This window comes from Falco punctatus (genome assembly GCF_963210335.1).
Source record: "Falco punctatus genome assembly, chromosome: Z".
Classification (NCBI taxonomy): Eukaryota; Metazoa; Chordata; class Aves; order Falconiformes; family Falconidae; genus Falco; species Falco punctatus.
In genome coordinates, this window is record NC_137586.1 from 24,434,327 (window position 1) to 24,448,515 (window position 14,189).

The window sequence follows — 14,189 nt, forward strand, 5'->3', positions numbered from 1 at the left end:
AAAAAAAAGCAAAAAAACATAGTAAGTACCATGTCCATTGCAGGCACTTCTGTTTTGCTGTTACAGTGTTAGAATTGTACAAATAGAATTACTTCAATTTAAGTTAGTCTTGCTCAAATCCTTGTTATTTCTGCTGGAATCTTGAAATTGACTCAAATACATGCTTCAAACTCTCAAAGGTGTCCCAAATACCTCATGTACTTTCCTGAGTAGTGCATCAAATATGATTTGTATTATTTTCACTTTATTTTTATCTTCTAGGCTCAAGAGCGATCAGAGAGTGGAGAAATGGCATTTATTAAGCAACTTGTCCGAAAAATCCTGATAGTTATTGCTCGTCCTGCTCGTTTACTGGAATGCCTGGTAAGATTGGCTTACGATAAGTAGGTTTTTTACTTGTTGGTGTAGGAAGGTTTCTGGCTTGATATTCAGTGCCCTTTACAATCATTTTTTGAAGCACACCAAGCAGTGGGGTGGGCCTTCATTGTTGTTGGGATCCTTTCTGCTTTTATTTTAGGAACATGGAACTGGCAGGGGCCTCCTGCAGTTGTGTTTGGCTCCTTGCTGTTGCAAATGCTATGTTACAGAATCCTTTTCATCAGCTGAGGAAGCTCCAGTTTGAAACCACTAGGGTTTTTCTGTTTTTTTGTTAGACTTTGCTATTCTTGGGAAGACTGAATCATAATTGCTTGGTGTTTTTCCACTTGTTTTTGTTCTAAAGTTTCATAATTTTGTTTCACCCAACAGCTACCAGAGCTATAAACAGCTTGCAGTCAGCTCTGCAGTACCTTGTGTGTGGGGAACACCAGCAGAGGGATTGGGGTATCTGGATATAAAGATAGTCAGAGGGGACCAGAAGGATCAGAAAAGTTAACTTATTTTTGCATGAGCATCGCACTGATGTTGCCAGGCTGGGCTGGCTGGTGCAAGGCCGTGTGGGCATGTTTCTGCTTTGCCTGCCCATGCTGTGGGAGCTGGGATGGCTCAGGTGCGAAAAGTTGCTCCTACGCACAGAGCCAATGTGCTTCAGTTATTCAGTGGGAGTAATAAACACTTGGAGAACACAGTGTACTCGGGAAGACAGCATAGACACCCAAATACCATGTAAGAGCCAGCCTGAGTCCAACAGGCCTGGCAGGCAGCCCGAGATGACTTTGTTGAGCCACTCAGCTTGCCAATACCAGGATCACAGTGTTGATGCTGCAGACAGCTATTTGAGGCTAGTGAGGCTTATGTGAGAGCCATTAACTTGCTGCTAGGCTCATGTTGTGCCTGAAAGTGTCCTAACTGCATTTGTGTGGCACTGAATCTGAGGTAGTAAGTCCTTCAAACTTGATGTTGGCTCTGTGCTGTGTCTCTTTGTCTGTGGCACAGTTAATCCATAGCCTGGCTTGTTCACCATGGGCATTTTGAGAGCTGAATGTTTTGTTTTGGAAACACCATGTCTCAGTGTTCCCAGTTGCCGTTTATTCATCACTTGCAGTTCAGAAGGAATCTAAAATAAGGTATGTGCTCTGAATCAGCATGAGAGAGATGTTTAAAAAAAAAGGCAGACTTTAGAGAAGAGGATGCCTTAGTATGTCCTGCCTCTGCCATTGAACCCAAACTTGCAATAGTCCTTTACCCTTAACCCTGAAGTGTTCATTCCATATCTAGTGTGATCATCCCTGCTCCATTTCCAGGGTTCGTATAATCTTTTCCCATGTCTTCACCCAATTTCTCGTATGATGTCATCTTTTCCCTCTAGTCTGCATCCTTCTCTGTCAGTATGCACCCAAAAATGGCCAGATTCTGTGGGCCGACAGACTTGAGGCTTCTTTATGACGCTTTGTTCTTCCTTTCCGTGCTTGGTTCCTCTTTCTCACCTACACCTGCCCGCAGTATCATTGTCTTTTAGCGTTTTAAGTCAGGTTCTCTCCTGGTAACCTGTTTGCCCATTAGTTCATTCTCCCAAAATGCTAAGCTTTACAGCTAACTAGTCCAACTTTCTGCCCCTGGGATTTCATTCTAGGCTACACACTCTGCCTTATCACACTTCAAGCAGAGCTGTTGTGTATCCTGTCCCTCCTTTTTCTGGGCTTTTAGTTGAGAGTTTCAGAGCAGCATTGCAGAGAAAGCCAGCATAGCTTCCTTAAAGTGTTCTTACTTGAGATGGGATCTTTAGGACATTTAAGCTGGGATTTAACAACTGTGCACAGTATGTTTCTACAGAAGGAGGTAGCTTGAATAAATGTAGGCATACTGTCACAAAACATTTCTCATGCAAGAAGCTGTTAAGCCTGCTCCAAAAACGTCACTGGAATCATGTAATCTTACAGAAACAATACTGTTGTTTTTCCAGAACATCCCTCTAGAAATTTTTTAATAATACTGGCTGATGTTTTAGACTGTCTGTCTGAAATAGCTGTTCATTACAGGAAACTTCAGCCTCTGTAAGAAAGTTCATAGCATAATAGGAAATAAATTCAGCACTTTTGTCATGAGAAGTTTCAGGTACCATGCAGTAATGCTGTCAGTTTTTGGATGGTGATCTTGGCTCAAGTGTTCATGATATGTGAATTCCTATTTTTATTCACTTGGTAATCATATGAATAAAGCTTTTGCAGTTTTGTATGTGCCAAAAGCTACGGCCAGATATTGAAAGATGATTCGCCATTTGTACATGGAAAATGGAACACAGAGATGGAAGTAAAGATAAGAAAATAAGTTTGTTGCTTCTAATTATATGTGCATGTGAATACGTTTGTGTATATTTAGAGAGATGTATGTATATACGCATACGTATTCATATGATTAAAAGTATGTTTTGAAATTGCATTGACTTACTAGCAAGTGGAGGAGAAGCTGTGTATCTGCCACTGCAGCAGGTAAACAGGTGATGATGTTTTCATGATGAAGGTAGTTAGGAAGTCTTGGCACACCTTAGCACATTATTGTGTTCTTCAGTACTAAGGAGTAACATGTAAGAGATGCAGTTGGGGACAGCATGTCAGATGAGGAGACTAAGGCTAATACAGCATTTAATTACAGATTTTTAGTCAGTTTAGCAGCATCCTGAGACTTTGAGCTGAATAAGAGAATTTGGGCAGTTCAGTTGTGGGAAATCTTTTGGAGTAAGCAAGGGACGATACAAATTGTTTCATAACAAGATTGTTTCCACAAGACTGAAAATTCCAGAGACATTTCATTTCAGACACACTGCAACTCCTGGTAGCTGCAGCAGTTTAAATGCTTCCAAAATGAAACACGATACCTAATTTCTCAGGCTATCTTCCAGGTTGGGACATGGAGTTCCCAAGTCCTGGGTAGCCTGAGGAGCTAGGGCAGGAGCCCTGTGACCCAGCACACAAGCTAAAGCTTAACAGAGTTATGGCAGGCCCATGGAACAACCAGCAGGGAAGCTTAACTAGCTCAGCAGTGTGCCTGGCTTCCACAGATATTTTTGACAGAACTGACTGACTCCAGCAAATGTCTGTTTTGTTACATCAATGTTTCATGACCGACCGGCTGTCACTCTGTTAACCTGTTGTGATCTGTGGCTGGCATGAACATCTTGCAGAGTGTAAAAGCAGTGTGAGAGATGTTTTGGTATGAATTCATACTGGTAGAAAAAAAAAAAATCCAAACCTTTTAATAAACTTCCTTTCCTAAATTTGTTGCTTTCAATACTTTCCTATTTTTATCATCTATGAGGGTAGTAAAATAAATGTATTTCCAAGGGACCTGGGGGAGATAGGCAGGGGTTGAGTTTCTGGGGTTTTTATTCGTTTTTGAGGCTTGCCTTTTAGGCACAGTATAAATGATAGCTGTAATATAGTTGGTTCCCAAAGGAGGATGTTTCATTCGGAGATTCAGAACAATCGGATCAATGAAGTTCAAATACTGTTTTCAGCAACTTACAATTTTCAGTTTAATTCTAAAGTTAGTGATTTTATTGAATTGTATTTTCCATGAAACATACTGCATATTAGCAATTAAAAATACTTCAAAATCTCATGTAAAGGTGAAGAGCAATGTATTTACATAGTTTATTTATTTCAGTAGTACATTTTTATGTAGCTGCAGGAAGGTAAGTTTCCTGTATGTGAAATCTTAACACTGCTAGTTATAGGTCATTTCATTCTGAATATTATGGGAAGTTTTGAATGCAAAGAACTTACTATTCTTATAAAGTAGTGCTCTGAAATAATGTTGTGAAATTTCATGGCGTACAGCATGTTACATTGTATAAGAATTGTAAATAAAATTGTAAATAAAAAATAAAAGACTACTAGTAGTAGAATAGAGTTATGTTTTTTTAGTAAGGGAAATGTCAAATATTTGCAATAGAAGAAGCAAAGGAAGTTTTTTATATTAGGCTTTAAGACTTCAGTCTCTACAGAGAGATTGATGGTGGCTATTTTTCTTCTAGGAATTTGATCCTGAAGAGTTTTACTATCTTCTGGAAGCAGCTGAAGACCATGCTAAAGAGGGGCAAGGCATTAAAACGGACATCCCTCGATACATTATTAGCCAGCTGGGCTTAAATAAAGATCCTCTGGAAGGTAAGTGCATCTCCTTGTCCAGCTATAGGCTCCTAGAGGCTTCCTTCTTAATGTTTTCAATCATTCTGATAATCTGTGTACACCTGAAAATGGTCAAAGCAAAGATGGTAGCAGAACAAGCATTCACTAACCCTGACTGTACTCTGACAAATTCAAAGCCGTTAAAAAAAAAGGCCATCTCATATTTTTCTTTTGTGAATATCATTCACAAATACACTGTGTCAATGATACTTGTAATCTTCTTCCAGCCTGGCAATGCAACTTCCTTAATTCAGCTCTAGCTGAAATTTACTGGTATGATTTGATGGCAACTGTTACCCAGACATAGGTATAAATGAAACTGGGCTGAGCTGTTACTCACTGTTCAGTGCCTACAGGTTTGGGATGTTTTTGAGTTACTTTGTGCATCATTTAAAAGGTTAGTTTGTATGTAGATCTGTGATCAAATAATTCAGGCCATCTGATTTGTATTAATGCTTACCTGCCTCCTCACAAAAAGTGATATTCATAAGCAGTATAAATCACTGTGCATTGACTTCTTAAATGATCCGGGTTTGGTTTTAAATTGGCATCTCTATTTACAGGGACCTTTCCTAAGCAAAACCAAAGGAATGGTACTATGGATTTATGCCCTGGTGTTAATTGTTTACAGAGAGAATTATTTGGAAACCCTGTATTCATTACTATAAAAAGCATAACATGAAGATTGTTACGAACATAAAACTCCTGAGAAAGCTTTAAAACCCTAGTATGCAGGTATAGAAAATGTTTAAATAGCAGAAGAACTGAATCTTTCAAAGCAAACAAACAAAACCCACTTCTGTAATACCGCTTATCCTGAAACATAAAATTGTATTTTCAGCTAAGCTGCTAAATTGTCTGTAGTGTTCATAAATGGTCATGCAAAGGATTTTACTTCCTCTGCAGAGAAAAGCAACCTACTTCTTTAGACCTTACTTTACTTGCCTTCTTTGTTTGCTGCCTTAGCTGTAGTGTCCTTTCTTTGAGTGAAATGATGCATGCATTACTCAGAGATAATGCTAGATAAATTTATACTGTACTGAAAGCAATACCACAACAGATTCATCACTTAGCAGAGACTGGTAGCTGCATTTCTGAAGAGTTCCCCAGGGAGAAATTTTTCTTCATGGTTTTTAAATTGCCATCTTTACCTTTTTGAATCATGAGTCTTCAGAAATGGTTTAAATCAATGAAAGAAAAAGGGCAGATGTTTAATGGTGTTTAGATGAGTTTTAAAAATCTCTTCAGGCATTACAAAATGGTTCCATAGCTCCCTGTTTTGAAAGCTGACTCTTGCTTCCATTCCATTATTACCTACTGCTTGCAAATAATACTTATTTCTCAGATAATGGTTATCTTGCAAAAGTTCTGTTTTAAAATAGCTCATTTTAATTTACTATTTATGAAAATAATTTCAGTTGTGAAGGCTGTCAAAATACATTATTCTAGCTGCTTGGTTCTCACTTGTGCAATAAAGGTTTCATCACCACTTTTATTATAAAAACCCCATGTTCACAAACCTGTGACTTTTTCCAGGGAAATCCACTCCACTTTAGAGTTTGGCCTATATAATTTTAGCTTTGGCTTTCTTTGTTTTGGTTGTTTTGTTTTTTTTTTTAAGATCTGTTCTCAGATGTTTTTCACTGTTTATTGACTGCATATTCAGAATTTTTAAATTTTTTTAACGTCTGTTAACACTTCAAATATTTGTTTGTTTTCTGAAATTACATGTTTGTTATTCCTGATTCTTACACTTGACAAACATTGTTTTTTGGATAGTAATTACAAAGGAGAGTTACTCCCTTAAATGTTTAGCTGTTCCAACAGAAAATTATCTGTGTGGTTAATGCGCTCTTAATGATTACAGTAAGTGTACAGAATTTCATTTCTAATTGTCACTTCTCATTATATAGAAAAATCCAGTTTAGATATTATGTGTAAATTTTCCATCACTTTCTGTGTTCATAAATTCAGTTAGCAGTCCTGAGATAAAAACGCATCTCACAAATTCAGGTGGTTGTATGATCGCCAGCACGTAATTATGATAAAATGTGCATCTTTGGCTGTGTGGAGTATATAATTAACCATGTATATGATTAAAGTAATACTAAGCTTCCCAGGGTCTTTTTAGACATCAGCTGTCCTGTTTAGCTTTCATTACCCAGATGAATTCTTCGTTACTGGGCCCCTGAAGAGAACAGGGTAGGCTTAGGAGCTCTGCAGCACAGGTTGATCCTGGCAGGGACAACCAGGTCAAGTTGTAGACTCCCAAAATCTTAGTGCCCCAGAAAAGTAGTCTGTGCTAGTGACTCCAGAAATTACAAGCTTCTAAGAAAATGGCTTTTAGCTTATTCTGTTAGGCACATGAGCATTTCTGTGTAGAAGATGCAAAACATTTGGAGTCCATCTCTGTCTAAATGAGAAGCTTTTTCCTCTGACTGTGAAGGAGCCTAACAAGGATGGGTCCTACTATTAACCCCTCAGGGACCAAGATCCTCAGGAGTTTTAGTAGCTCAGTACTGTCTTTCCCTTTTTTCCCAGTTAATCCCTTAATGCCCAGATCACACACGAATCTCAGAATTCCCATGTCTCAGCAGGGATAACAGTATCACTTTTCATTGCTTCATGGCTGTTCGAATTCTTCAGTGGAAGATTACATAGGCTTTGAATAGCAGGTCTTAGTTTTCTGGGTGGGATTTTATTATATATACTTGAAGGTACCCTAAAAGTTAGTTGGCAGGTAATACAGGTATGACAGCATGCTTATTAAGTATTCCAGAAAAGTGTCACTTCTCAGGTTTTCTGTACTATATTTAGTTTTGTGTTTGCTACGGTTTACAATGACATGTCTAATCTTTGTTTCCAGAAATTGCTCAGCTAGCTAGCTGTGACAGTGGGACAGCAGAAACTCTGGAAGTGGGTGAATCAATAAATGTAAGTTTTCCTCTTTATTACTGTTTTTGCTGAATCTGAGCAGAAAAAAAACCAAAACATGTTGTGGTTCCCCTGGCCCTGGCCCATTTTTTCTCCTGGTATGTGTAAACAGATTGAATAGAAAAGTAGTTGATCCTCCAACTAACCATGGTGCTCAGCAGACAGAAGACTCACAAAAAATATTAGAGCAAAACTTTCTACCTGTTCTCCTAGATGTTGCAGTGTCTTTAGCTTCCACTTCCACAAAATTAGTGTTCATCATGTGGCGGTTGTTTTACCACAAAACCTCGCTACTGCTTCCTTTATTTCTGTTTAATTAATGTACTGATTTTTCTTTTAGAAGGACTCTTAAACAATTTCATCAAAAATATTTTAAACAGATTTAAAAATAGTTCATTTATGAAGGCAGCTAATGATCAAATTGAGACTCTGAACAGATCCATTGAGGAGGCAAAGAAGAAATGAGCAAGTTAGCGGATAGCCTCTATTCAGAAAGTTAATTTGCAATCTGGAAGATCATTTGATCTACTTCTGAAACTATGTTTGAAAAAAATTGTCTATAATAATGGGTATCTTACAGTAATATTTTGTTAGATGCTTGTTCAGGTGGGCAAAAAGAAAAAGCCCAACCAACTCCTCCAAACCCTGAGTATTGTGGGCTTAAGTGCTTTCAGTTTAAATTGTTGTTTTTAAAAGTTGGTTCTCAAACCTTAGTTTTCAGTCAACAGAATAATTGGAGTTCTAACAATTTAACATGGATTTTTTCAGTGCAAGTGGGTAGAAAAAGCTAATGTGTTTTTGGGGGATACATAGGCAATTCAGTGGTACTTTACAGGTATTTATAAATGTTAGTAGAGTTTAAAATACAGGCATCTCTTAAACTAGTTCCGATATACTACAGAAAAGACATCCTCTGGTACATGTCACACTGAGGTAATTTGACTTTCTGGCAAAATGCCATCTATAAAGACTTCCAGAGTTGTGAACATGAAGGGTGTTTATTACACTGCTGCTTTTGTTCATCTGCATTTGAAATACTGTATTAGAACTGAGAAGTAGTTAATGGAAGGATACTGACAAACTGGAGAAAAGATGGAAAGAATAACTAGAAGACTTGACAGAAGCGCTTAGGAGAATCTAAGCTGCAAACTGGCTTACCAGTAGCTAAAAAATTACAATTGTAAAGTTATTTGTGTTGTGAAAATGCTGAAGAAATACAGGAAGGATAATGCAGTGTAGTAAAGAAACACAAGTAGGGGAGGTGATGAAAAAGTAAGAACAGTAAGGAAAAAAAAGAACAATGTAGGGTGAATATTTGGAAACATCTTCTCGAAGTGTAGCTGTGGAATGAAGACACATAGGAATTGACAGGAAACATTACTTTCAAGCACAGGACCACTCAAAATCATCATAAATACGCAGTTAGGAAGAATCCGATACTGACAGACAAGTGAACTAAACAATTTGATAAGTGTTCTCTGCTCCTGTGTAATTCATTAGATTAACATATTTATTAATCTTCTTGCACTGAATTTTCTTTAGCAAGCATTTAACTGAAAATGTTCCAACCAGGTCTGCTTTCAACCTTAACTATTACCAGACTGCCTGGATAGGGATTGTAGAACTTGCAGATTTGGAAAATATCTTGAAAAGGATCTTGTGGGTTTGGAATAGTGAATTTGGAGTTCCATGCCCTCATGATCCCCCCTGGACCCCACTTCTAGTTCACACTTATCTTCAAGATTGATTAAAAATTAAAGCCGGAAAAAAGGTTATGCAGTACTTGAGACAGCTCCATTTAGAAAATGTTCTGGCATACAAGTAGGTGAAAGTGACCTCTGAAATGGTAGAATTATTGCATTTTTATCTTCCATATTTTTCTCCTTGATTTTCTGTCTGTCTTCACAGTCTGTCTTGTTGTATCACGGTCTACCCTAACATTAGTTCAAAATATGCAAAAGTTTACTTGAATGGATGAGTGCTCATCTACATTTTGTTACTACCAGAGTCAGATTTACTAAAATGGGGAAGGGCAGTGGCCAATAAATGCCTGGTGGGATTCACAGAAGTCCATAACTCTGGATGTGAATTGCTGGCTTCATGCCTGTCTGCTGTTAACCTGTACGTGCACATAAGCGGACAAATAGCTGTGGTGTAACATAACCTTTCAATGAAGAAGCAGCTTTGCTTCAGGAGTCCCTTTAGTCTTCGTGCTAGCTGTGTGGCTAACTGACCAGAGCTTTTAGCTCATTCATCAGGGTGTGACAGCCTGGTGATAATTGTTTTTTTTATTTTTCCCTGATTTTGAAAAAAGTGCTGTATTAACTTTGGTCTTTCTCCTCTTCGAAGAGCTCTAATGCTTCACTGAAGCTGCAGAGGAAACCTCGGGAAAGTGATTTTGAAACAATTAAGCTGATTAGTAATGGAGCTTATGGGTGAGTAATCCATGAGTGGAACAGCTCTTTTGCATATTATATTTTCTAACTTCCATTATTTCTTACTGCAGGGATGTTTATGTGAGGGAGTTTGTTTGCACTGCTGCTTTTATCATTCTGCTTTCCTGTTTTGTTGCTAGTATTTGAAAGTCACAAAAAAACTTTCTGGAAAGGCTGCTAGGCAATAATGAGTTACTCTTTGCTGCAGTAAATTATAATACTGAATATTGCATCACGAAGATTTTTCAGAAATTCAGAATGCTTACATTCATGTAATGTCAAAGATGAAATCGGGAGTAAATCAAAAGGCATTAAATCCACTTTTATAATACTGGAAATGGCCTGTGTTTATGCAGATGTGAAACAGGATAAACCTGCATCTACAGGGAGACAGATTGTTAAAAATTAGTGCTTACTTGACCTGAAAATACTGAGGAGGTAGAAACATACTTCCTTAAGTAGGGTAGCACTATTTTCTTTCTACTCCATGGGCATTCTTCTGTCCTCAAATTTTAACCAGTTAGCTTTTAAGGAATTACTGTTACTTGATTAGTTTCTGGGTACTTGGAAAGTGTTCAGCTCACTACCCAGTGGTATGAGTCAACTGGAGATATCGTAGAAGATCAAGAGAAAATTATGTTAGCCCGGGCTGTAAATGAACATGAAATGTTTTCTGGGAGTGCTTGCAGGGATTGCGTCTACCAGCAGGCAAAAGTCTGTCTTTAGTCACCTCTTTGGATCAGATACTATCAGACCCTTGACTGGCTCCTCCTCTGCACTGAAGTGTATCGAGAAATGTGTCACTCTGCATAACCTGCAGGACCAGGAGGGGATGTATTGGTTCAGAAAAGGGGTTTCTGTCTTGAGATGAGGAGCCCATTGCCAAATGAGACCATATCACACAGCCTGGCAGCTGAGAGAGGTGTGCTGCTGTCCAGCACAAACCCCATCAGACTGGCTGTGCTCTGCACACCTCTGTGTGAGCTAGGAAGCAGTGGTGACCTGATAGGGTGGAGCACTCTGATGAGACCTTGGACACAGAAGCAAGTGCACTTGCAGTCAGCCCCCTGGAGTTTTGCATGCCGTTTTGATGGCCTGAGGCTAAGGGGCACAGTAATACTCTGATCATATTTAGTTAGAGGTAACCCTGAGCTCTGGGACAGAAGGCGTGTAGTACTGCCTAGTACTACTGGTCATGATAGCTTGTGCGGAGGCTATTGTGTCCAGACCTGCTTATACAACTCAGTGAAAAGCCTGAAGGAAATAGCATAATTTGCATTAAAGTTATGTAAACATCCAAACAGAGCTTCTCACTAGTCAGCCTCTGCACAATTCATTTTCTCAGAATTTCTCCCTAGGCAAACTCATTACTTAACATATGCCATTTTCTGCCAATTACCCCAGGATTTCAGAAGCCTTTCTTCCAGCAGTTAGCAGCAGCTGCTGCTCCCCTCCCTGGCTGTATCCCTTTCTGCTTCCCTTGGCAGATGCTTAGTCCCCTCCATTCCTCCTTTCAATTCCTACCTAATTTCCTCTTTGTCTTACTGGAGGAGGATAAGAAGAACCGTATGGGGTGGGTCCCTGTTGGAGGAAGAGGCGTCTGAGTCACTAGACCTGCCCAGCTTTCCAGGAGTTTTAGGACGCTGAGGTATGGGGAGAGGAGGGAGCAGTTGCAGAAGGGCATGCTGCAACCAGCAGCACAAGGCTGGCTACCTACAGAGGCTCGGTAGACCTGTGGCTCTTGCCCCATAGCTGTTAAGAGTCAGAAGGAGCCTTGATGAGCCATTAAGAAATACAGGTTGTAGACAACTGACCGTTTGAAACCAGAGGCAAGTAAGGATCTGAAAAGCTGGAAAAGAAAGGGTGAAAATCCATGACTTTCTATGGCACATACAATACAGGCAACGGGGATTTTTTTCCTTCATGTTGGTGGTGTGGAAGATCAATACTTATGAGATGCCTTTTTAACGCCAATAATATGTGAAATTGACAATATAAATGTCATCAAAATCGGATGCGACTCCAATAAATTTGTGAGGAAAAGGAGAGCTGACAGAGAGTGAACAGACTGGGGTGTATCCAGATTCTGCATGAATCATTTTTGTCTTTAGCAAATGTCAGAACAGGGGTAGGCTGGTGGGATAATTAGAAGTGGAAATGGAAAATCTCATCAGTTTGGTAGAGTGCTATTACTTCCATACTTAGCAAACAATAACAAAGTAGGTTTTGTTGGTTTGGATTTTTGTTCAAAATGGTTACTGCTTCGAAGAAAAATCAAAAACAAAGGTACAGCCCCTTACTAATTAGTATAGAGGGAAAGGAGTGCAGTCAGTGAACTGTGAAACAATAAACTTTTGCAGGTATTTACTCACTCCTAGAAGTGATTTTACCACCTAGTCATGTCTTCCCAAGTACTGCAAGTTGAGGAGGCTTGTGCTCCTAAATTCTCTAGGGTATCGCTTTTTCAAAACTGTCTGTGCTTGAAAATGTCCCCTGTGATATGTCAGGTAAGTGGGACCATAATACTGACAGACAATTTTTTGATCTTTATTGTGTGTGTTTTTTCTGTTGGCACCAACATGATTGATAGTTAACTTACTCAAAAGTTAAAGTCAAGTTTAAAGGGGAAGATACCATGATAACCTAAATGCTTTTTTAATCCATCCACAAAATGGAGTGGAATAAAGCAATAATACTTGTGTCATCTGTGAATACAAAGCAGTAAACTGCCCCATAGGTATTTATTGCAGTTTATTTACAAGTACAAGCAGCTGAAATAGAAGTTACTGCTGTTGTGCTACAAGGATATTTTTCCCCCTTCCATGTTTTTCAGGCCATTAATTTTTTTAAATAACCCGAATATGTGTGAATTCTGCCTTTGCTTCATTGATTTATTCTCAAAAATATGTCATTGGGCATATTTTATGCTCTGACATATTAAAGATTCAGTATGCTATTGTTTTTTATTTATTTTGAGGCTATAATGGAGGTTTTAATTCTGAACCAGTTTTTTTGAAACAGAACTATACATTCTGCTTTCTGATTTTGCTGTGGTGTTTTTGCCTTCATTAGTGAAATGGAAAGCTTTGACTGCTTGACAGGGTGATTGCTGGTCTTGGCATGCTGTAGCAGAGATTTGTCAGATATGTTAAACTTGATGAGTTTAAATATAAACTATTGGTTTTGTGAAGGTTTGAGTAAATGTCTTAGCAGTTCTGTGGTTTTAATTGATTGGGTAAACTAATTTGTAGTGCAATTAAATGACTATAGTAGATGAGGTGTATCAGGCTTTTGGGAATGGCTAGGAATATACAAGAAGTTAAACAAGCTGTGAATCAGTAAACGTGTAGGATGCTGGCCAAGTCATTAATGGTTTCACAAGCTGTCTATCTGACTTTTTTCAGCCAGCCAAAACTTTCCATACTTCCCAAATTTTGAACTGTTACTGCAGTCACAGCAACATTTTTTTTCCACGTTCCAGCTTGCAAGAGGTAGCAGGTAGTAGTAGGCCGTCTCTTCAAGTTGGCATTGGCCTGGTTTCCTGAACAAGCTCAACAGAATAAAGATCACATTTGGTTTCAGGGAAGTGAGTGATACTAATTCAGTTGCTCTTCACTAATGTATAACACTTACCTGCCTAAAGCATACACATGATACCAGTTTTGTGCCTACCTGGAATGCTTTTACTTCCACAAAGGTGGTAATGTCAATATGCACATGACATACTGGCTAATGGTGTTGCTTGGTAAATCTAAGAACTCTGACTCAGTATTGGCTTGAGCAGCTACTGCCCCTAACCTGTGAGTACTCATTCCTGTCCCTTCTCCACTCAGTTGACAGTACTTGCTCATGTGTATTTGCATTGGGAATAAGACAGAATAAACACCCCATCAGTCAGGTTAATTTATGATCAGCCTGGCAGCTGCCAGTTCAGAAATGGGAGGGGGTAGGGGAAAGTGTGGTGGTGTAGGTTCACTTTAGTAGTACCAGCTCTGAGCAGACTGCAGCTCTGATAAAGCAGTATGGCTTTCCTTCTTTTCTGTTCACTCCTGTGGGTGACTGCACTATGCGGAGCCAAGAGGCTTTGATGCCCAGGAGCCCATAGCATTAAAGAACAGTTTAGAAAGTGGAGGCTGGCAGTTTCTGTGCTGGGGATCCTGTATATTCATAATTCCTTGTGGACTTACTCAAAATGATGAACTTGAACTCATGTGTTTTATTGCCCTCAAGTGGGCCTTCCTTCCCAGTACAGCAC

The 14,189-nt window shown here is 39.0% G+C and overlaps 1 protein-coding gene across 5 annotated transcripts in view; it reads left to right on the forward strand.

Annotated features, from left to right (window-relative positions):
* MAST4 (microtubule associated serine/threonine kinase family member 4) overlaps positions 1-14,189 on the forward strand; it is a 279,731-nt gene that overhangs the window by 234,205 nt on the left and 31,337 nt on the right. For all 5 annotated transcript variants that reach the window (XM_080372793.1, XM_080372794.1, XM_080372796.1 and 2 more), the window contains 4 exons: positions 262-363; positions 4,412-4,544; positions 7,432-7,499; positions 9,849-9,934. In XM_080372793.1, coding sequence (XP_080228919.1) covers positions 262-363; positions 4,412-4,544; positions 7,432-7,499; positions 9,849-9,934 — 389 coding nt within the window. The remainder of the gene's footprint in view (positions 1-261; positions 364-4,411; positions 4,545-7,431; positions 7,500-9,848; positions 9,935-14,189) is intronic.